Source organism: Bos indicus x Bos taurus, chromosome 1, assembly GCF_003369695.1.
Source record: "Bos indicus x Bos taurus breed Angus x Brahman F1 hybrid chromosome 1, Bos_hybrid_MaternalHap_v2.0, whole genome shotgun sequence".
Lineage (NCBI taxonomy): Eukaryota > Metazoa > Chordata > Mammalia > Artiodactyla > Bovidae > Bos > Bos indicus x Bos taurus.
The window spans coordinates 117,126,251-117,150,825 of record NC_040076.1 but is presented as its reverse complement, the minus strand read 5'-3'; the positions used below and the strand labels follow the sequence as shown (position 1 = coordinate 117,150,825).

General features: G+C 39.1%; 1 protein-coding gene across 3 annotated transcripts in view; it reads left to right on the top strand.

Moving 5' to 3' along the window:
* Nucleotides 1-1,767: 1,767 nt before the first annotated feature.
* TSC22D2 (TSC22 domain family member 2) overlaps nucleotides 1,768-24,575 on the top strand; it is a 51,748-nt gene continuing 28,940 nt past the window's right edge. Inside the window, exons 1-2 of one of the 3 annotated variants that reach the window (XM_027543631.1) lie at nucleotides 1,778-4,777; nucleotides 15,179-15,250. In XM_027543631.1, the coding sequence (XP_027399432.1) occupies nucleotides 2,835-4,777; nucleotides 15,179-15,250 (2,015 nt within the window). In that variant the 5' untranslated portion in view covers nucleotides 1,778-2,834. Of the gene's footprint in view, nucleotides 4,778-15,178; nucleotides 15,251-24,575 lie in introns of all 3 variants that reach the window. The other 2 variants (XR_003511332.1, XM_027543637.1) reach the window with 2 other exon arrangements.

The window sequence follows — 24,575 nt, the reverse complement described above, 5'->3', positions numbered from 1 at the left end:
AAGGGGACGACAGAGGATGAGATAGTGGGATGGCATCACCAACTCAATGGCCATGAGTCTGAATAAGCTCTGGGAGTTGGTGATGGACAGGGAGGCCTGGCATGCTGCAGTCCATGGGGTTGCAAAGGGTTGGACATGACTGAGTGACTGAACTGAAGTGACATATATGTATATATGAAGTTGATGTAATAATATAATGTAATTGGACAAGCAGGCATAAAATATTTATTTTCCAAAAGCTGCCCACATAATATCACCCATTGATCATCACTTTTAACAATCTAGTAAATCAATCCAAAATGAAGTTTTTATAAACTCATATTTGATGTAACCAGTTGATCTAACTTATTGATGGAAAACTGTCTCTAACAATTACTTAAATTACAGATTTAGTAATGAAACATTCCATTAGCTATTTTTGCCACAATAGCAGCATTATGTTACCCTTGGTTCCTTTACTCTCTCCCGCCCCCTTAAGAAGCAGGGATTTTATTATGTGGTCTTATTTCAAATCCTGACCTCAGTCATTTGGTTTGGAATACATAATTTCTCCTAAAGTTTAATGACATAGACATATCCTCGTATATTATTTTCAACTAATGACCTAAAAAGTTCTCTGAAATTTTAAATTATCAAAAGATCCTTTGGGATAAAAAATATTTCTATTCTTCAAAGATTAGAGAACTGAATACAATAATTACCTTGATTTATGTCAGTCATGATATGATTGCTAAAGCTGTAATAGATATTAAACTTTGAATTCCATCAAGACACTTTAGATTTTACCTAAACGATGTGTCAAAGAGCCACCTTCCTCTTTTTTTAAAAACTACTTAAAAGAACGACGTTACCATTTTCTTTTGCCAGAGAGTAACTAAATGATGGTAAATTCTCCAGTACTTGCATAGCTGCTTTCTGGACAGGAAAGAGTGCTTTCTAACTTGCTCTGATTGTTCATGGCCCAATCCAAGCCATCTAACACTCTGGCTCTAACTAAGAGTTTCAGAATAAACAGAAGAAAGAACAACTATTTAACGCAGTAGGTTCTACATTTATGGAGCCCATAAGCTGATTTCATGCTGAAAGTAAAAACAGTCTCAAGATGTTTAAACGAACTCTTCGATGCTGGAATCACAACAAACTCAGGAAAATTAGGAATATATTGGTAACCTCTAATCTTTTTTTAAACTGACCTCATCCTGGGCAAGTAACCATCTCCTGATGCCATTGTTGGAGACTAAAATTTCTGGCTGAAAGATCCTTTTTCTGACTCAATCTGGCTTGCTATTCTTGGTTAATCGTCCTCATTTCTCTCAATATTTCACTCTTCTGACTATAGTGGATAAAATTCATTTTCAGGAAAGGCTTTTTATAAGTGATTCGGTTCCTCCAGCCGTCTCCCTCTTTATCCTAGCTAAATCCCCCAACCTCCATTCCTATCGCCTTCTTTCACTAAGATTTTGCTAAACATTAGACACAGCAAGCACATGACCTCCAGTTTCCAATGTCTCCGAATAAACCGATATAAAAACCTTCAGTTGGCGCGGCTGTAAGTTTTCCTAGAGTTGGAATTTAAGAGTCTTTAGTTCTTCAACTCTTAAAGACGTACAGGGCAAAATTTAAATTTAAAAAATTTTTTAAATTAAAAAAAAAAAACCGCTCCCCGTTTTAACCTTTAGCCCCGCCCACTACCCCCCAGCCTCCACGCGAAACTCTGCAGGAAACCGGAGGGGGCGGGGCGGTGACGTCACGACGCCGGTGCGTCACGGAACGGCGGCGGCTGCGGCGCTGGCGGTGGCTGCGGCAGCGGCGGCATTTTAGTCGGCAGCGGCGGCGGCAGCGGGGCTGCTGCTCCTCCCAGCATCCCTGGCGCGGCCATTTCAGCCCCATCTTGGCCGAGGGGAGGGAGCTGCAGCCGCCGCTTCAGCAGTTTGAATTTCAGTTTCTACACGGCCTGCGAACCGGGCGCACCGAGGAAGAGTGGAAGAAGCTACCGCAGCTACCTCACACAGCCGGCGCGCCGTCGCTTGCCGGCCTGCCGGCCGCCGCCCCTCACTCTCTCAGGAGCCGCGAGGGGAAGGCCGAGACCGCCGCCACCGCCCGCCCGCGGGGGTGGCTCCCCCTGTATAGGGGAGGACCGAGCCGGCTTTCCCCTCCCCCGGAGCAGGTTTCCGCCTGAGACAGTCGACATGTCCCTGGGACTGAGCTCCGGCTAGAGCCGGGGAGGGAGGGCCGCCCGCCCGCGCCGAAGCTCCGCCACCCGCCCGCAGCTCCTGGCTGAATCAGGAATCCCTGGCTCCGGACTCGCCACTCCTGCTTCCCTCGGCGTCCGAGAGCCCGGAGCTGACGCCGGCACAGGTTCGAAGAGCCGGAGCGGGGCAGCACCGCCCCTCACGCCGCCGCCGCCGCCTCCCCTTCGCCCTCCCACTCCCACCCCCAGCCTAGGCCTGCTGACCGCGCGGAGCTGGATTGACCACGGCGGCCCGAAGACGCGAGGAGGAAGCAGCCGACCCGCCCCTGGGATAGTGCTCTCGCCGCCACGGGGGGGATTGAATTGAGGCGCCGCGACTGCGGGAGGCGAGAAGGAAGGAGGAGCCGCCGCACGAGTGAGACGGGGGCAGAGCCGTAGAGACCGACTCGGATAAGGAAACGGGAGGAGGATGTCTCACGGAGCGGCCGGCGCCCGGATCAGCCCGTGACTCTTAGAGCGGCGGGCCTCAGACCCCAGCACGGACGCGGACTTTGTCTTTGGGGGCCAGTGTTCTGCCCTTCCTGGTTTCTGGCAAGATCGCGGAGGAGCCGGGTGCCTCTCTGCCCTTCCAGCCTTCCTCACCATGTCCAAGATGCCGGCCAAGAAGAAGAGCTGCTTCCAGATCACCAGTGTCACTACGGCCCAGGTGGCTACTAGCATCACCGAGGACACCGAGAGCCTGGACGACCCGGATGAGTCACGCACGGAGGACGTTTCTTCCGAGATATTCGACGTTTCTCGGGCCACGGATTACGGCCCCGAGGAGGTCTGCGAGCGCAGCTCCTCCGAAGAGACGCTCAACAATGTTGGGGATGCGGAGACTCCCGGAACCGTCTCCCCCAACCTCCTCCTGGATGGACAGCTGGCGGCCGCTACAGCCGCTCCGGCGAACGGAGGAGGAGCCATTTCGGCCCGGAGCGTGGCCGGGGTGCTGGCCAGCACCCTGTCGCCGGCCGCCACCTCAGTCCCCTCCTCGGGGGCTCCCGGCGCCCCCCCGCTCACAGGGCCGTCCGCCACGCCAGGAACTGCCGCCTCATCACAGCCCCCCACCATTTGTAGTTCGCGTTTTCGCGTGATCAAGCTGGACCATGGCAGCGGGGAGCCTTATAGACGCGGCCGATGGACGTGTATGGAATACTATGAGCGGGATTCCGATAGCAGCGTCCTGACCCGGTCCGGGGATTGCATTAGGCACAGCAATACTTTTGACCAGACTGCGGAGCGAGACAGCGGCCTGGGCGCCACCGGAGGGTCGGTGGTGGTGGTGGTGGCCTCCGTGCCGGGCGCGCATGGGCCTGACTCGGGAACTGACAGCTCCTTGACTGCTGTGTCACAGCTACCCCAGTCGGAGAAAATGAGCCAACCCGCCCCGGCCCCGCCGCAGAGTTTTGGCGTTGGGCAGCCGCAGCCGCCGCCGCCGCCCGTAGGTGGGGCTGTGGCTCCAAGCTCGGCTTCGTTGCCGCTGTTCCCGGGAGCCGCGGCCGGGCCGCCGCAGAGGTTGGCAGCCCCGCCGCCCAGCCAGGCCCAGGGCGCCGGGCCCCCGGGGCCCAACGGACAGGGCCTGCCGCTGACGAATGTAACCCTGGCGCAGCCCGGCCTTGCCGTGGGCGCTGCCACCGCGCCCCCGCCCCAGCAGTTCGCGTATTCTCAGCCTCAGATGCCGCCGGGCCATCTGCTGCCCGTCCCGCCCGCCGCCCAGAGTGAGTACCTGCAGCCGCACGTGGCCGGCCTGCAGCCGCCCAGCCCGGCGCAGCCCTCTTCCGCGGGCGCAGCAGCGGGTCTCGCCGCGGTCGCCGGTCTCCCCGCGGGCACCGGCCAGAACGCCGCCTCCACTGGCGCGCAGGTGATGGGTGCGCCCTCCTTGCCCGGAGAAGCGGTGGCCCCTGGGCCGGGCCCCGCGACCGGAGGACCGGCCGCGCCGGGTCAGCAGGCCGGAGTGCCCGCGGCTGCCGTGGGAGGCACGGCGCCGTCGGGCCTGGTTCCCGCCGGGGTCGGGCAGCCGCAGGCCGCGCCTCCGCCGCAGATGAGTGGCAGCGGCGCGCCGTCGGTCGTGCCCAGCGGCCCTCTCGCCGTGGTGCCCGGAGTTGCCAACGTGCCTGCAGCCGCGCCCGCTCCCAGCGTGCCTAGTGTGTCGACGACTTCTGTTACTATGCCAAATGTTCCCGCGCCCCTGGGCCAGGCGCCGCAGCTTTGCAGCCAGCCTCCGGTCAGCAGGAGCGGCAGCAGCATCCAGCACGTGGGGCTGCCCTTAGTGCCCGGCACAGCCAGTGCCCCGACGAGTCTACCGCAGTCTGACCTGAGCCAGTTTCAGACTCAGACCCAGCCTTTAGTCGGGCAAGTTGACGATACTAGAAGAAAATCAGAACCCCTACCTCAACCACCACTTTCTCTCATTGCTGAAAATAAGCCTGTTGTGAAGCCTCCTGTTGCAGATGCCCTGGCAAACCCCCTTCAGTTAACACCCATGAACAGTCTCGCCACCTCTGTATTCAGCATAGCTATTCCTGTTGATGGTGATGAAGACAGGTATGGAAATCTTATTTGAAATATTTGATGGGAATGCTTGACCAAACATTGTAGTTTAGGATGCAATTGTGGGAGATTCTTTTGTTTCTTTTTTCCAATTTGAGGACCTTAACATTTCTAAATATAAAAGATAGTTTGTATTTAATAAAATTGATTTATCGGTTCTTGAAAAGACATTCGTTTTAAATTACTGATGTAAAAAATGGTAGAATTGATGTCATAGCTGTTTATAAGCACCAAAATGGATAGGAATGCAGCATTGTTGGTTCGAAAGGGTGGATATTAGTTTAATCTTCTCGTTTTGTAAGTGGTAGCTAGTAGGTTATGCCCCGTACGATTGTCCCTTTATTAGATGTCGATCACACTTGAACACTTAATGGCAGAGTGTTTTGTCAGTGTGAGTTTTGAGACTAAGACATAAAATGAGTTAAGACTCCCATTCTGGAAAACCAGGAGGCCCTGTAATAGAGAAATAACCATGTAAGATATCTCCAGTGTATCTGGAAAGGGTGGAGAGATAATGATGAAATGTCAAATTCGGCTTTGAAGATCCTGTCTTCGGCCCTTTAATAAAAGAGGACAGGCCAGGAGGCTTCCCAGTGACTTTTTTTAAGATGCCTTTTTTTTTTTTTTTAAAGGCAGAAAGTGTATTGAAAAGATGTTCTTATTTTCATCAATCTTTTTACTTTAGAAAGGGGAGATATGAGACTCTGACAGAAGGGAAAGCTGTAGTTCTTAAAAATTAGGGTGATTTTATAGTAAAAATACGAACGTTAACAACTGGTTCCCTCTAGGGGGGATGCTTTTTAAACAGTTCAAGGGCAGATTGGTGTACTGCCATACCAAGTCCACTACAGTTGATGTTTGGTTATGGTTTAATAAGGATTTCAAGTGGTTTTGAGGAAATGTCACATGAAAATTTGACGTAGTATGTATAATGCAAATTTTAAAAAACTAGCTTATTACCAAAAATTACATTTAAAAATCACAGAGAAAGTTTCAGGTACTTCACAGTTAGAAATTTATTTTCTGGGGTTTTTGTTTTGAGAAAGGTTTAATTTTATATGTGGTAAAGGATCAGAAGTACCTTTATAGATTTCTGGAGTAATTGGTATCTAGAATACGATGAGACCTGTTAAAACTTTTTCTTCTTATTTTCTTCTGAGTTTCTTCACATTCTTTTCATTTTGAATTACCCTTGTATTTTTGTTACATACTTCTGTGGGTTTGAAATGCTCACTGAAATTCATCCTCTCTTCAAAGTTCATCTTTTTTAATAGGAGATTTGCTTGTGGGGTGTCTTTATTTTGAGAACCCTTAGAGAATACCACATGTCCATAAATGAGCTCAGCTAGTCACTGAGAAATTTTATGTGGATGGGACTACCAAGTAAAGACTGATTCCACAAGCCACTCAGAAAAATCCTTCTCTACATTTTCTGCCATATTTCACTTTTCACACATTGGTGCACACCTGAAATGCCATATGAGTTTATTTGTTCACCTTTGGTAATAATCAGCATCTTCCCTTTTCTAGCTGCCAGAAACCAGTTTTTTTGATGAGTTGGTTAATAATCATTTGTTTACCTCTCTGTTCCTGTTGTACATCCCCCCACCTCATATCTCTTCAAGAAATAATGACTGGTTTCCCAGCCCCTCAGCACCCCAAAAAAACACATGCACACCTGTGAACTGAGTGTATTTTTCTGTCCTTCATACCTCTCAGTTTTTTTGCATTTATATTCGCCAGAACTTTAATGTGATGATATGGTATGAAGCAGAGAGATCTGTTGATAAATGGGAACTCTGGGTTGTATCCTTTAGGATATGACCTCAAGGATGCATTTATTTCTTCTCTTTATTAAAAGAGTTGGTAATTTCAAGAATTTGAAGAATCTTATTTCCAAATCTACCACTATCTGAATTACAGATACTACTGTATCAGAGTTCTTATCAATTTTAACAGTTAACCAGTGCTGGGGTTTTCCTGTGTGTATCCTCCTATTTTAAATGTGGCACTTCCCTCCCCCACCCAGTCTTTTAAAATCTTCATTGCTTATCAAATGTGCATTTCTAATTTTTGCTATAGTCTTTCATTGGTTTCTGATTTAACATGCCAGTTTCTAAGATGTAATCTTACACATTTGACTGTTTTGTCACTGGACCAACACACCTGGTGAAGGAATAAATCCATTAAGTAGAAATAGTTTTGGGGTCTTTTTATATTTGTTTTTTAATGTGATTTTAAGTTGCCTTTAATTGAAATCTTCATACAGTTTTATTTGCAGTCATTCAGATGTAAACAAAATATTGGAGTGAGAGGTCTTGAGTAATTATTAATAGGTTGACAAATTTCAGATCCTTAAATATTTTTTTAAAAGATGTTTGCTTTTTAAAAAACCATTAAGATGTTAGTAAACACAATCTATTTCTTTGAGAAAAGGAAGGAAAATGGAAAATAAAAAGATTCAGGTGGTTTAAGTTGATATATTAAACACTCTATCTTGTAGATATTGGTTCTGTTACTTAATACAAGGATCTGTATTGGCTCATTTTGAGACCATTTATTTTAAAGAATCAGACCTTATGTACTATCCTATTTTTAAAGGGACTGATGGTTTTGTATGCCAAGTAAGAAAAGTCTTGAAGTTCTCAGTTAACATTGCCCATTGACCTTATATTGTTAATTAGCATAACATTTTATATCATTCTAGCTTAATGGTCAGTTGTTGAGATTATTTAAATTGATTTTGCGTAAACTGGAGGATGTAATAGTGGTTGAAAACATGATTCATAAAAAATACATAGACATTTCTACAGTAAAGGTTACAAAAAATTTTTAAACTACCTATAGGCTTAACAGACTCCAATTTGGTAAAAGGGGGTGGTGCAAAATCTTACTGGCCCTTTTGGAAAAGGAACACAGCACAGATCGTTTTCCATAGATAACTGACCAATGTGAACTCTGTAGGCCACATTCCAGGAACTCATGAATGGCTGCAATTGTGAACTGTCTACTGCAACCAGAAGACTGTTGAAAACCTGATTGTAAGGATCCTCTAGTGGCAGATATCTTTATATCTTGTTAATAGTTTTATTTGTGTAGTTTGCTAATGACTGCTGATAAAAGAGTATAAATTGTGAGTGTTAAGTGGTGTGTCCTGGTATGTGCTATAAACACAGATTTTGTTTGTATAGTTGTATACATAGATACGTGTATGAGATATACATATACTTTTTTTAATGAAGTTTTTTTTTTTTTACTTGACATTTAAGAGAATTACGTAAATGTGTATCAGGAGGCAAAACTGTCACTCTTACTGTGTTTTAAAAACCTGTAAGTAACTTTCCAGAGCTCTGAAAAAACTTAACTGCATTTAGTCTTTAAAAGTGAAAGCTCCTTACTTGAATCTGTATTTCTTTGGGAGCTTATGGTTCCTTATCGATATTGAATTTTGCCTTGTGGCTTTATAGTTGATGTTTAAACCACATACTAGATACCATCTTATGCCTAAGTACTCTTACTAAGGATTTTGTAGTCAAAGTTTGATTGACATCAAATGAGTGACATTGTTATTTAGTATAAAAACTGATATTGATGCATTCATCAGAGTGCCTCACTGGTATGCTTTAGTCATAAAACCTGGCTCTAAGTCAAGGACATTATCATACATTTCCAGAAAGGCCAATGATCAAAAAGTGTCTGAAATTCTTAAAACCAGGAATTGTATCAGCAGGCATATGGCCTTTTTTATTCACGGTGACACAGTTGTTTAAAATTTTCTGTGAACTAAATTGTATGGATTGAACATTGGTTAACTTCTTTGGAAAATATAAGGGCTTTTATGTGTGTGGGTAAGATACATTGCCAAGTTAACGAATTTATTAACAGTCTTTTTCTTGAAAGGGATGGAGGGTATTTTGAATTATAGTGAGAAGTTTTTCTTTTTTTTTTCAGTACTGGTAGTGGGGTATATATTTTCTCCCTTATGAGAATAAATGTAAGACCAGTCTGTTCTTTGGGAATTTTGATAGCACTAATTTGGAAATAATAAAACATGATACTAGATTTATGACCTGGTACTTGGTAATTCAGTTGGTAAAGAATCTGCCTGCAGTGCAGGAGACCTGGGTTCCATCCCTGGGTTGGGAAGATCCCCTGGAGAAGGAAATGGCAACCCACTCCAGTATCCTTGCCTGGAAAATCTCCTGGACAGAGGAGCCTGGTTGGCTGCAGTTCATGGGGTCGCAGAGAGTCGGGCATGACTGAGCACACTTAGTCTTTCTAAGCACCAGAAGTTGGAGGGCCTCTAGAGTCCTCTAGTAACAAAGAGCTGCCCCACCAATCAGATGGTAAAGAAATCAAAATGAATCTCTTTCCTGAGGAATGGTTTGATAGGGGAGTATAAAAGAACATTGACTTTTTTTTCCCTAAAATGGTAGATGCTGAGGGGTTTAGGGAGTAGGAAGTAATAGCAGATAACCAAGACAGAAGTAAATATAGTGAAATAATATGGAATATGGTCTCAAAAGGAATAGGAACCATACCATGTTACTAGTAAGGAACAATGGTCTAATTTCTTCTTTTAATAATTGTTTTAGACCAGTATGTATTTGCTTTTCCAGAAAGATACTATTTCTTAATTGAATTACTCTTTAAATAGAAGAGAGGCTTTACAAAAACAGGTATATCTGGTTAAATGTAGCCTGAATAATAATGTTCTAAGGAATCTTTTTATTAGTGGGAAGAGCAGATTTTTAATAAGTCTTAATTGTTGACAGTGTTGAAGGGATATGTGTAGCAAAATTTCTGAATTGTAATAAATCCCTTAAGTTTTTTTCTTTATACTAAATCAGTAGTCTTGTGATTTGAAGCTGTTCTTTTAAATCATGTAATACAAATTACTGCATCCACAAAGAATATGCATTCCTGAGTCATTTGTATAATTAGGTCTTTACCAGAATAATTCTTGAACATACCAGATGATTCAATATTTGTTATATTCTTAACCTGGCTTTGCTTAGGGTAAAAATTGGGACTCCTCTGTAAAGATTTAGGAACAGTAATTTGTATCATTCTTATACATTATTACATGATTTTTCATAATATATTTTAATGTATACTCTTCCGATTTTGACTGGTAACATTAAGGTATATTGATTATCTGCTCTACTTCTAAAAAGTATGTGATTGGTTCTCCTTTTAAATCAGGTGAATTAAATTTCATCTATGCTACTTTGGACTGCTTACCACTCAAATTTAAAGCATCAAGTCAGGTTAAAGTTTTTAGTTTTAGTTTTATGTCTTTGTACTCAAGCTACCTTTTGTTAAAAAAAAAAAACGAACTCATACTCTTTAAGTTGTACATTTATATATGACGGTTATGTGAAAATTTTGTAGATCATTGAGTTAATACTGTTCACCATGGACATAGACGATTAGTAAACGTCCTGATAATTAATACTCATCACAGTAGGCAAGACAAATAAGTGAAGTCTAAATGTTAAATTACTTAAAACGTCCTTTCCCATAAACTCTTACTAAAATCTGATTAAAGAATATAGATATCCAGAAGAGAAACTGATTAATTTGTCAATTATTGTAAATAACGCTAGTGTGTTTTAAATGTTATCTGTAAAGATTTAGGCTATCCATCTTCATTGTTACACAAGTAAATTGTTTAATCTGTGTATGAAGGATACTCAGTTTAAGGCTGACTAGTTTCTAAAATAGAACTAGAATTCAGTTTTAATAACTGGTATTATAAGTAAACCAAAACAAATCCATGTTATATGGTCTACCTAGCTTTTGAAAACAAAGGAGAGGGGGTTCTTGATCAAATAATCTATAGTGTGTTTAGTTATGTACCATACGGCATATCATGAGTGACCATTACAGATGATGGAATCAAGAGTCTTCGGTTTTGATCCAAAAATGAAATTGCATGGCATGGATATAATTAGAGAAAAGGAGACATTGGTTCGGGCCAGAAAAATTCATGATATAATAAGTGGTTCAGAAACTTGTGTTCTAATCCTGGCTTTTCCACCATTTAGCTGATTTATTTGGTCAAGTCATTTAATTTTCTTGGTTTTCCTCATTGGTAAAATTAAAATTTGAGCCTTTGGTCAGACTTTAAGATTCCCTAAGTCCATACATGAGAGAGCTGCCAACTTAAACCTTCCTCTTGGTAAAACCCTTTTCCTGCCCTTAGACTAGTGTGTGACCCCAAAAATGAAGTTTACAAATACTCTGTAAGCAGGTTGAATGCCCAGAAAAACATTTGAAGTGGCAGTATGTCAATCATTCAACTTTCTCTGCGTTCTCTGAGTAGTACAGACAGAGATACAGAAATAAGACTTATCTTCTTCTTTAAGATCTCAGGATTTATGGAAACAATTACCAATTGTATACTTCATTGTAGGCTGTGATGGAATATTTAAGTTATTAATGGGAACAATTTAGGACATCTAGTCAAATTTGTGTAGGGAGGGAATAGTTAGATTGATTTCTGTTTAAATTATTCTCTGCATAGGTAATACATTTACGCAGTTCAAAATTCAAAATATGCAAGTATAAATTGAAAGCCTTTCTGCCACCTCTGTCCTTCTACCCAATTTCTGTCCTCAGAAGCAACCCATTATTACTTTTGCATTCTATGGAAGCTAACTCTTGAACTGAATCTTAAGAGTCATTCAGGTTGGGTCACTGATGAAAGAAGCAGATGATTTTCCAAGTAGGAGGGCAGTTTTGTGTAACAATGTGGAAGAGTAAGACTGTCAGATGTGGAACATGATGTGATTAATTTGACAGTAACCAGAATGTTTAAGGGCTTAAATGTCACAGAAAGGAATTTAAGTTTGTGATTGCTGTTCTTGAAGTTTCTTAAAGCTTTTATTGTTTAAGTAGTATGTATCTTGGAACCATTCCAATACTCTTTATAGTGATTATTGTATTTTTAATTAAAATCTTGTGATAAAGTTGTATATAAGGAAATCCTGGGGGAGATCTGAATCCCAGAGGTAGAATTCTCCAATAGAATGGATTAAATAACTTGGTGTATACCTGGCTCCAGGTTCATGTATTCTGCTTGCCTTAAGTAGTCTGTTTGCCCCAGTAGTACCTTAATAATGGTAAAGTATTTGGTATATGTTAATATACTCTACCAAAAGTTGATTTTTATATAACACATTTAGAAATCATAACCCTGTATTAAACACAGACCAGGCTTAATTGTTTTAGAGCCTATGTATACATAATCTCATTTCATCTTTTCAGCAATTGTAGTGACTGTTTTTCTCCCCTTTTTTATGATTAAGGAAACTGAGGATTTGAGTCACATAGCTATTAAGTCAAACAAGGCACAAGGTCAGATTCAGGCTTTCTGACTCCACAGCCAGGGTTAATTTTATTACTTTCCTGGCTATGAGATAGGGTAAAGGAAAAGCATCTGTAGACACTGATCTGTTGTGTTGTAACCTTTTACCTAAAAGATGTTTTTTAAATAATTTAAAGTTTGTAGATGATAATGTTGGAGAGATGGCCCTTGTTCCTTTGCTTACTGTGTTTCCTTGGTTTCTATTTAGAGATTTCTGAAGTTGAGGTACATATGTTTTTTCTTGCTATTATAGTTGGCAACCCTACAGAGAGAGTATCTTTAGCAGGTAGACATATGTCACATTTAACTTACTTTCTCAGGTATTACATTCATGTACTTGATAATTATCATGACAGACTATTCAGTATATAAACTCAGAGAATGTTTATTGTCTGCTGGTGTTGAAATTTTGTCTAGGAGCTGGCAAAATTTTTTTACAAATAGGAAAATAAATGTTTTCCTGTAGCAGGCTGAAATAAATTGAGAGTAAACCATACCTCAGTCTTTGAAGAAGTGCTTCTTTGGCTTTATATTTAAATGAATATCTTATATTTATATATAAATACTTTATATTTAGTTTACATTGACATCAAATATGTTAGAAAAGTGGTTTCAAATTTTATTTCTTGAGCAGAAGAGCATTTGTGTCCAAATCTCCATAAAATTCAGTATTTCTAACGAATTTTTAATATCAGTTGCTTCTTGATGCCTTCAAATATCATAGACTATAAACTTGAAATGCTCCCTATTAACAGTGTTTTCCTTGGACTCTTGATTTCCTCAATTTTACACCATTCCAAAACAAAAGTCTTTGATCTGGCCCTTCAGTATTTACAAATGGCCCTTTTGAAATTCGTGATCAACTAGTTTTCATAGACTTGACTCCTTTAATCTGTGCCTGCTAATCAGTGTTTTGAGATTAATTGTTGCTATTTGCTAAAAAGCTCTCCGTGTATGGATAACATCCCAGCTTAAGTATTCCAGAAACCAAAAAATTCATATTTTGAACACTATATAAATGTTTATCCCTGGAATCTCAACTATTTAAAAAATTTTATACTGCATAGATTGTATAACTCCATATGGCTTATATATTTTGAATATATATGTAAAAAGGAATTGTTAACTGCCAGCTCTTGCAACCCAAATGTTTAATTCCAGACTTACAGAGTAAGTTCTAAGTTTACTCTTTGTTATTTTCTTGTATTCACTACCTTCCTTTTTGTGTCACTTTGTTTATTTTAAACCCAAGGTCTCCAAACAGACCTGTGTGAATAGCAAACTTGTTCCCATATGATCTTGGGTGAGACTGCTAAAGAAAGCCAAATTGAGTTTTCAGTTGGTTTAGTTGGCTTTCATTTAATTTGGCAGACAGATTTTCTAAGTACAGTGGGAAAAAAAAAGCCATGGTAAATACATCTAGAGAGGGTACAAGTTGTTAAACGATAACAACCTCTTCTTTCTTTCTTGATAATTAGTCGGTCTAGTCAGTGCCTTCAGTTGCCTTGGACTTAGTCAAGAGAAAAGTGCAGGAGTAGTAGAATAGAAAGGAGTTGAAGTAGGGAAAGCAAAAAGAACACATACTGAAGACTCCTAATTAATCAAACAGTTGCACTGATGACATGCTGGCATCTAGTGTCTGTCTTTCTTAGTTTGGGATCATCTAAAAGGTACCTTCTGGTTAAAATTTAAAATGCCTTTTTTTTTTTTTTTTAATTCAGTAGATAATATATCTTGAATTTTGTAATCATGGAATTCTATTGAGTGTTTTATTTGGTGATCAATGATACTTGTTGATATTTGGTTGTTATTCCAGTAGAACTTGGAAATAGTTTTCTTATTGTACTAGCAATACTGCAGACTCTCCTAAGGCACTAGTTAGGATCTCAGAATTTCCATGTTGTATCTGAAGTTCATTTTGATGATTAAGATAATGGCTGTCACTTACTGAGCATTGACAGAATGCCAGGAACTTTATATATAGTCTCAGTTCTTGAACCACCCTGCAAGGCTAACTGGTAATATCACCATTTAACTGATAAAGAGACAGACCTAGAAAGGTTAAAATTTAACTCTGCTGTATGCTTAGCATAGTAGTTTGAGTATAAATTCTGGGATCAGATTGCCACGTAATTAGCTTTGTGACATTCAGCAGGGTCTTCTCTCTGATCCAGTTCCTGTGTCCATGAAATGGGAATAATAATAGCACCTACCTCTTAAGACTGTTGTAGTATTGAGTTAATAAACGTAAAGCACTTAGAACAGAGTCTGGTAGGTAATCAGCACTTAGCTTGCTTAGTCTTGGCTTGCTGCTGTGACTCTGCTACAGCATGCATCAGGAATTATGGAAGTGGTATGGCAGGTGTGCAGGTTGGGAGCTGGGGGGACTGGAAATATGCTGGGGTGGCAGAGAAACTGGCAGTCACCTGAGAAACAACTTCTGAGATGCGAAGTGAAACAAGCATGCTGGGAGCTTGCCCGTCAAGATTCTATAGGATAGCCCTAGGGAATATTTCTCCAGGGAATTCTTAGACCTGGATGGTGATAAAGGCGTATAAGCTCTTACCCCTTAAGGGGACACTCTACAAATGAGAGAAATTAGAAAGCTCCCCTCTAGTTGCAGCACCATTTTGTGAACACTATACCTGAGAACAGCTTTGTTAAACTGTTGACATGTGTAGGGATTTATAAAGGCATCTGATACAAAATAGTTGCTGATTAAGCTATGAGTTGATCACGCTCATAGGCATATAAACACACACACACACAACTGGATGCTAGTTAGTATTTAATTTTATCTGTATTACCCCATTCTTTTCCTGCATTGTTGTCGGGGTCTGCTGGATTTTGTCCAGTTTTTAAATTTCTTTTGAAATGTTTTTAATCAAGCTAATGGGTTTTTTTTTTTTAATTAAAGTGGTTGCACTGTGTTAGAAATCTAAAATATTCCTTCTTTTTTTGAAAAGTAGTGATTTTACTGTACTTTCTCAACTTCATTTCCATTTGATTCTTGGGTCTCACAGGAATCCTTCAACTGCTTTCTACCAAGCGTTCCATTTGAACACGGTTCAGGAATCAAAGAACCTCTGGGATAGGTATGAATATTTGCATATGAAATGCATACATGCAACAATGTATGCATGAATTGCTTTGCACAGTTTCTCATCGTTAAAACTGATCTTTATTATTTTGGGAGGGGGGGGAATCACATGGTATTTAGCATGAGACAAAGCAGCAAAATAAACCAAAAGGACAATATGTATTTTAAATAGAATATAAACATACTTTCTTTGCACTTTAAAGTATATTTTTGAAGGGCTTACTCTATTGTATTTTATTACATGAAATATCCCCTTACCCATGTGTGTTTAATATAAAAATATGTTCTATTAAAAAAAACCTACAGTTAACTTTGTGCTGTTTTATATAATTTCTCTCTAAAAAGCCTTAGTGACTCAAAGCAGAATGTTATTTCATGTTAAGAAATTGGGGAAGGGAAAAGACTAAGGTATCAAAGTAGCAATCGTTTAATTCTTAGCAAGAGAGTTTAACCTTAAGCTTGTTTGCTAGAATTCACTATATCTGCATTACAGTTTTATAAACACCTGAAATAGTTTTTCTCACAGAAATGTTCTATAATTTTTTTTTTGTAACTTTTTAAAGTATAGACTGAAGTCTTGGACTTCGCATGTGGCAAAAGATACTTTGGTTTATCTTTCTGCTTAATACACATTTTAGATAGTATATGCTGTGTTCACTTATTTTGCTGAATATTTATTAGCACTCCATCAATCTGTGTCTAATTAACAGAAGTTGAGTGCAAACAATGTTTTTAAAATTCACACAAAGCTTTGTTAGATTCTTTTAACTCTGCCTGGCAGCGCATTTGTGTCCTTTGGCATAGTTTGGATAACACTCATGGACTGAACTCCATCTCATTAGAATAAAGTATTGCTGCGTGCATGTACATGTCATGCTAAGACATGGTCTGTAACAGTCTTTTAATTCTTAGGCTTGATTTACTGTATCACTCAGGATATTTTCTAACAAACTATCTTTTTGATAATGTGTTCCTTACTTAACTGGAAATGTTTTAAAATGGTTACTTGTAGAACAAGAAGTGTATAATGTATAGTGCTGTATTTATAGATTCAGTTTTTAAATTGTACAGCTATAGCAATATCGAGACATAAATGTAAATTGTGGCATGAAACAGCATGAAGTTTTAATCATTCAGATGGCTTACCAATGTAGCCAGGGTGAGTACTTTAGGGATGTACTTTATACTTTTCCCTTAGAGAAAGGAAAAATCACACTCTTCTTAGAAATGTTATAAAATGTTTGTTAGATATAAGATAATTTATTTGAAATAGCTAACTTTCATGAGCTACTATGATAGCAATATGAATAATACCTATTATTTTCATCAAAATGATTTAGAAAGGTTTGAACTTTACTTTTTATAATTTGGATCTAATTAAAAGATTTCTTTTCATTATAAAGCAGCCAGAGAAGTTGCCGCCTCATCACCCGTTACCACTAAATACATGTTTTCTTTTTTAGATCCTAGAAATATTTAAGGTATCAGAAGTGAGGCAAGTTGTTATATCTAGTTTCTCATGGGTTGAAAATATTTTCTCTTCTCCTTGGATCCTCTTTTGTCCAGAGCCAAAGAAGTATAACAGATACTTGGATAGTTGTCTATAGGGTATTAGTGCCAAAATATAATCAGAACTTTTATTCTAGATCAGCCATTCTTCACTGTAAATTGACATGTTGTTACCAAGATGAAAAACTCAACCCCATGGAAACTGACTAGTTGTTTCCTTTTAGCTTTTCATCTAGCTTAATTTTCAGTTGAGAAGAGGAGTAGTGGCTGGCTTTGTTAGTTCTAAGCATCTACAGCTTCAGTTGGCAGATATCTAATATATCTATTAGTAGTTTAATACCTGTAAAGTATTGTGGCACTGTTTATTCTTTTTCATTGCAGACAGAGGTTGAAGATTAATGTGTGTTAAGCTTTGAAAAATATCTCACCAAATTGCCTTATTCATTTTTGACTATTATAAATTTAAGCTTTTTTAGATATTACTAATTTGGCAAGTCAGTATTTTTTAAAGTGAAAGTGAAGTCTCTCAGTTGTGTCCGACTCTGCGACCCATGGACTGTAGCCCACCAAGCTCCTCCATCCATGGGATTCTCCAGGCAAGAATACTGGAGTGGGTTGCCATTTCCTTCTCCAACAGTATTTTTTAAGGATGATATTATTAAATAGACCCCATTAAAGGATTTAAGGGCCCTATACATTCCTTACATCATTTACTCACTAAGAGGTATAAATTTGTTTATTAGTGTGTATATATATGGTATTTCAGGCTCCTGTTTATGAAATCTTGGAAATCATTTTCGGTAGGGGCAGCTTTTAAGGCCTGTGCCAATTTTTATTAAACCTGCCCTAGATATCTGAAGATCCTTGGGTTTGCCTTACTCAAAAGACTGGAATCTTTTTTGCCTAGAATTCTTTTAGCAGACTATCTTTTAATCAAAATGTAGGTAACTGATATATCTTTCTCACATTGACTTAGAGCTATCTAATGGCCTTTTTGTTTTCTCTACTATTTAAATTAGAATTAGCAAGCTGAGAGACTTTGTGTCAGTCGGCCTCTGCCTATATTTAGATAGTTCCTCTTTCTGTTGATATCCAGTGCTTTATTCAGTTATTATACTAAAGTCGAAGCTCCTGTCAAGCCTTCCTTTCCCTTTTCCTGTAGGTGCCATCATGTTCTGTCTTCCCCATTTGTCATTTGCAGAGTCCTCAGGGAATCAGTGAGCTGAAACCATCACCAAATAAAGAGCAGTAGATTCTAATAGCTAAAATAATACAACTTTTTCTTAGGAAACCCAAATTAAGTGCATTGACTGTTTTATTAAAATGAATAATGTAGCTTCCAGGTTTCACTTTTTAAGCCCTGTGCCAGTGTTTAGTGATAGCCTCGCCTGTTGGCATTTCAGAACAGTAACTTGAGAATTTGACTTCCTATTTTTCTTCTTTAAAAAACCAACTTTCCAAACTTAATTCCTGGCATTGCTTTGTTGCATCACAGAATTAGTTTAGAAAGTTACCCTGATAATCACTAGGGGATAGGCTCTCACTGGGAGTCCTTTGTGTGCGTAAGCTAAGGGTAAGAATTTATAGCAAACAACTTTTACCCTGTTGTAAATATCGAGTCAGGAAGATAAAGGAATACTAAAGGGAAAAGATTTTACCTCTTCCCTTTAGAGTAAAGAAAAAAATCAGGTAGCTTGTAAGGATTTATCCTTACTGATAAACACTTAGAAATGTTTCTGCCTTAATGAAGAAAATACTTAAAATGTAGTTAAACAGTTAGAGTAACAGTGGCTAGGTACACCATCCGCTTGAGTCTTTTTGTCCTTCCCTATGACAGCACCAAAATTTAAAAAAGAAATGAATAAGGAAAGTAGTACACATGAATTATTAGCTTAAAGTGAATAAGTCTTTGGGTCTTTTACTCGGTTACTTGATGATTTCAATTAAGTCTTTATAGTGATTATTTACTTTTCTCTATTTATATTTGGTTTCTAAATTGTTGCATTAAAATGTTCTTATTAAATAACATCAAGTATTTTGTGTTAGGAGTATCCCAAGTGGCTCAGTGGGAAAGAATCTGCCTGCCAAAGCAGGAGATGCAGGTTTGATCGCTGGATTGGAAGATTCCCTGGAGAAGGAAATGGCAACCACTCCAGTATTCTTGCCTGGGAAATCCCATGGACAGAAGAGCCTGGCGGCTACAGTTCATGGATTGGCAAAAGAGTCTAATACAACTTAGCAGTGAAACAACAAGAACAAATTTTGTGTTAGAAAAGGTGTCCAACATTTCCTTTGGTTATGAGATTCCACTTTTGAAGTTAGAAGTAAATCAGAACTAAACCATGAGACTATTTGTTCTGTCCTCCTCCAGGAAGCTCGGATACATCATTAACGCCTACTTATTAACCCAAATGGAAAAAAATCAAGTTTCAAAGAATTAACCATGGTGGGCTACTTGTTAGAGATTGTAACTGGTTAGTGTGCTTTCTTGATAATTACACTGTTAAGTACTTTGAGGATATGAGCCCAAACTGTTGTGTAACCATACCAAATACATTTCTTAATAATTTGTACCTTAAGTACTTAAATAATTTGTTATCTGATTGTATTTTTGACCAATTCCAATTAAGGATATCTAGTAGAGAATAATCAGAGATGCTAAAAATTAGAGGAAGTTTTTAATGGCCAGTCATCTTTTTCCCAGGTGGCACTAGTGGTAAAGAACCCACCTGCCAGTGCAGGAAACGTAAGAGACATGGGCTCAGTCCTTGGGTTGAGAAGATCGTGGAGAAGGGAATGGCAGCCCACTCCAGTGTTCTTGCCTGGAGCGTCCCATGGACAGGGGAACGTGGCAGGCTGTAGTCCATGGGGGTCACAAAGAGTTGGACATGACTAAAGCGACTTAGCATGTCACCTTTTTTAGGACTGGATCTCAGAGTTAGATGAAAACCTAAGAACATGCTTATAAAATGTTCAAATGACATTAAAGGAGGAAGTCATAGCTATTATTGGATGATAGCATTTGTGAATTTAACCATCTAAAGTATGTGCAGAAATTCAGAAAGTGAAAGAACATGTATGTAAATTCAGGAAGGTTGAAACTTAGCTGAATAGGTAGAGTAAAAAGTACCGAGATACACTAGTTGGCTGCATTTTATAGTTACTGCTTAGCAAATGACAGGGCCTGCCACAAAAGCTAATGTAATGTGAGGCAATATTTATATAACTAGAATAAATAGGAAAAGATGATGACAGACCTACTGTACTTCATTTTTGTAGGTTGGTTCCTCTAAATACAAAGCTAACTAGAAAATCTAATTAATATTCCACCTGGACAGCCAGGTGGGTATTTCAGTAGGAAGACATGAGCTTATTTTTGAAAGAAAATGGGTCCTCTGGGAAATAGCCCTGCCATCACTAGAAATAATAAAGTGGTCTTCCTGGCTGTTAGGAATGTTTGAGGTTTAGAGCCAGTTACTTTTAAAATCCCTACTGTGCAGAGTATCACTGCGCTGCTTAGTTCTAAAGAAAGAAAGAAAAGAGGTAAGAGAAGTTTTGAAATTGATCTACTTCATTCTGTTTTGTCTTTGTTGCCCATTAGTTTTAGAAAACGTCGAGAGCTGTGTATTTGTTGAAGGAATGGAGGCTTAACAGACCTTTGGAGGGTTAATAAAATTCTTTCCCTATTAGGACAGATTTCCCACATCAGAGGCAATTAAGTTGTGGCCACAAATTGGGAAACCAGTGACTGGGTAGAATTCAGTTGTGCGCATGCTCAGTTGCTTCCTTCAGTCATGTCTGACTCTCTGCGACCCTATGGACTATGCAGCCTGCCAGGCTCCTCCAGGCAAGAATACTGGGGCGAGTTGCCATTTCCTTCTCAGGGGATCTTCCTGATATAGGGATCAAACCCTGGGTAGATCCTGCATTGAAGGGAAATCCTTTACCACTGAGTTACCTGGGAAGCCCCAGAATTTGGTCATGCAGAGTTAAAGGACTGAGAAGGCACATTCCGGTTAGAGGAAATACCGTGAACCACTGTGGACGTATATGGTAAGGATGGTTAAATTTGATTGGTGCGTAAAACATTTGAAGGTAACAGAGAAAAGATGGTAGATTCGTTAGAGACCAAAGATACTAGGAAGGTAATGAAGGTCTGAATTAGGCAATAGAGATGAACAAAGGGGCTTCCTAGGTGGCGTTAGCAGTAAAGAGCCTGCCTGCCAATGCCAGAGATATTAGAGACATAGGTTCGATCCCTGGGTTGGGAAGATTTCCTGGAGAATGTAATGGCATTCCACTCCAATATTCTTGCCTGGAGAATCCCATGGACAGAGGAGCCTGGTAGGCTACAGTCCATAGGGCTGCAAAGAGACAAAGCTGAAGTGACTTGGTGCGCTCGCACTTACGAAAGGAAAGGTTGATGAAAGAATGGTTATCAGAAGGTTAGAATTAAAGAATTCTGCTACTGATTAGGTATGACAGGGAAACAGTCAAATTTGACTTTGTCAGACCTAACTGAAGGAATAGTGGTACTATTACTAGTATTAGTGAAATAATTGGTTTGGGAAGAAGAAAATAGTAATGAGATTTTGCTTTGAGCTGAAGAGCCAGTGGAAGGTCAAAGTGGAAATATTCAGGGTACAGCCCTAGCTGCAAACCTGCAGATTGGTGGAGAAGTTAAAGCTAGAAGAGATTGAAGAATCTTTTATTTATTTGTTTCTTAGTTTATATTATTTTATTCTAGAATTCAGGCTTTAGGAAAGGCTCATGTTTTCTAGGAGCAGAGTAGTGGAAAGGGGGCAGGCCAGGAGGACAGGCCTTGGGCAACACTATATACATTTAGAGAACAAGGGAAACTTTGAAGATAAGTGGTCTTAGAGACTAAAAGATTGTAAGAATATTAATTCTTACCCAAAAAGAAGGGAAAATGTTTGAATCTCTACTTTGAAAAAATTTCAAGTTTACAGAAAAATTACAAGAATAATATTGTTGACCCTTAATGCAGATATAAAGGGGGTAACCAACCTTCTATGCATGAAAATTCCCATGTAACTTATAGTCAGCTCTCCATAGCCACAGAGTTCCTCCATATCTGTGGTTTTGTATACATGGATTCAACCAACCTTAGACTGTGTAGTGTTGTAGTATGACTATTGGAAAAATCCACATACTAAGTGAACCCACACAGTTCAAATCCATATTGTTCAAGAGTCAGCTGTACAAAAGCATTTCAGTAATCTTAACAGATTTGACATTTGTTAGCATTTAGTCACACTTGCTTTATCACCCTAACATACTGTTTAGGAACCATTTAAGAGTAACTTGCAGATACCATGTTCATTAATCCCCATATACTTTAGCATATATTTCGTACTATGTAAAAATAGTATAGCTACCAAATTCAGATTTGTTAGACTTGCCTAATATGTAACATACAGTTCATGTACACATTCTGTTGGTTGTCCCAGTAATGTCCTTTATGACCATTTTTTACCTGATCAAAGAGCCTAAAAAGATTACAGATTACATTTAATTATGAAACATTTGTCTTTTTTCCTCCTGTCTTATGTAAATAAATGTTGTATCAGTCTTCTTTAAGATTGTTTAAATAGTCACTAAAAAAGGAAGTACCAGTGTTCTGCTTGAATAACAGGGGAAAATGCATCTGCCTTTTTACAGATGCGTGTCTTTTTACAGTCTATGTTACAGGGGTTGGGAAGGAGAGAGATGAAAGGGTGTGCTGACTAGAATCCAGCTAAAACAACTACTGGGATTGGAGAAGTTTTTAAGAAGAATCGTATTTCTTAAAGTTCAGTAAGGAGTAGCAAAGGAAGAACATGCAGATATTAATGAGGGTATATCCCTTACAAGAGAAATTGAGGTATATTCATATACCAGTTTTTTCTGTACTATGTTTTTTATACATTAAGCTGGGATTTTAATTAAGTAGAGAAAAATAGTATAGTTTGAAGACATTTCTTACTCACCACTTCGGTTTACAAAATACGTGCTTGCTGTCCTTTATAGTCTGTTTTATCCTCCTAGTTTTATTGTGATAGTTGCCTAAGGTGGATTGTTTGCTGCCAGATTTTTAACCATAGATCTGTATCTCATTGTCTGAAGTGGTGTTTCAGTGGATCCTAAGTATTTGTTCTCCTGTCAGCTTTTCTGTGACTAACGGAAATGGGACACCTGACATGCTGATACTATTTTCAGCACGTGACTGGACTTCAGAATTGGTGATGAGAAATTATTAACTGCTCATCGATTATGATATGCTTCTTTGTGCATGTGCTTACCGCCTTCCTCTTTAGTTAGTAAATTTTCTCCATATAAGTCACCACAACCTACCTACTCTGAAAGGTCATGATAGTTATTCTTAGGATGAAACTTGAAAAGCAGTTTTAAAACATGGGAATAGTTGGTAAGGTCTCTTTATTATTGTTGATATTAATTGTTTAACTTTTCACCAAATAGATTTTAAGTAAATCAAACCCTTGAACAGAACAATGTGTGTGTAATTTGCTAAACCCATCTCTTTTTTTCCTACAGAATCTAGAACTCTGTAGCAAAGCTTTTTAAGAAAAGACTCTGACTGAATTTGTTCAGATGACAAGGAAATTCAAATATAGCCTGAAATTGTTGAACCAGATCAAACATACAACATCTGTTTGGAGGTTTTTTTCCATTCTAGTTCCTAAGAGTTTAAAGATATGAATTCATACCTCTTTTATGTACTGAAACCTGCAGATAGTTTTGGCAACCTATTGAGAAGAAAGAAATATTAAGTGGAATTACTTTAATATTTTTATTTTCAGCAAGATTTGGGTTTGTAGGTAGTTAGACAAGAGAAATGACTGATTCCATTCCAGCTGACATTCTTTGTGTGTGTGCATGTACTTGTACTAATATTCTAAATCATGCAGATCAGGAAATGTGTTAGATTTTTGTGATTGCCATAGATCATTTATATGCATTTGCTACCAGAAATTAGATTCTATGTTTAGGTTTTACTTGACGACTTCTAAAACATTTTCCACGTTTGACAAGTAAATTTAGATAGATGGTAATAATTTAGAATATGTATTCATTGATAGATATCCTCAAATAGCATTTTTATGCTGTTTTGTTTCCTGGTTATTGTCAAAGTGTAAAGATTTTAGTTATAAATAGGAAAAGATTTGGAGGGTCTGCATGGTATTTTTTTTAGTTTTTAATTTAATTGTGATATTTGGCATGGAAATAGTGATGGTGTAACCTATATCCTGGAAGCCAAAAACATCTTTCTACATGTCTACTTGGTGGTAATATCAAGGTAAAGAAGTATTCTCCTTCTAGCCCTGTGCACTATTAGAAGGAGAACAAGAAGGGAAAAAGAGTTGTTGTGTTTGACTAATCCCACTCCTGTTCACAGTGTCTATTAACCATTAATCTTCAGAAAATTTCTGTATTTACAGCAGCTGTTTCTTAGATATTACTAAGTTAGTCCAGAAAATGTTGCTAAATACATGTCTGGAATGGTCATAACATAGTTTGTTTCACAAAATTAGATGTTAACTCTTACACATAATGTGATGATATTTAAAATTTTAAGAACAGTTCTATTTGCTTTATGTTAACTGTTCTTAACAGTTAAGCTCAAAGTCAAATATGCAGCTTTCTGTTAACAAAGCCTGCAGAATGTTATTGCATATATTTGAGTAATACATTGCTGGCTTCCACTTACTTTGTTTTTCCATTTTTATCTTCTCCCACCCCCAATTTCAAATTTTTTTTTTTTTTAAGGTGGCTTTCCTATCTCAAGTCAC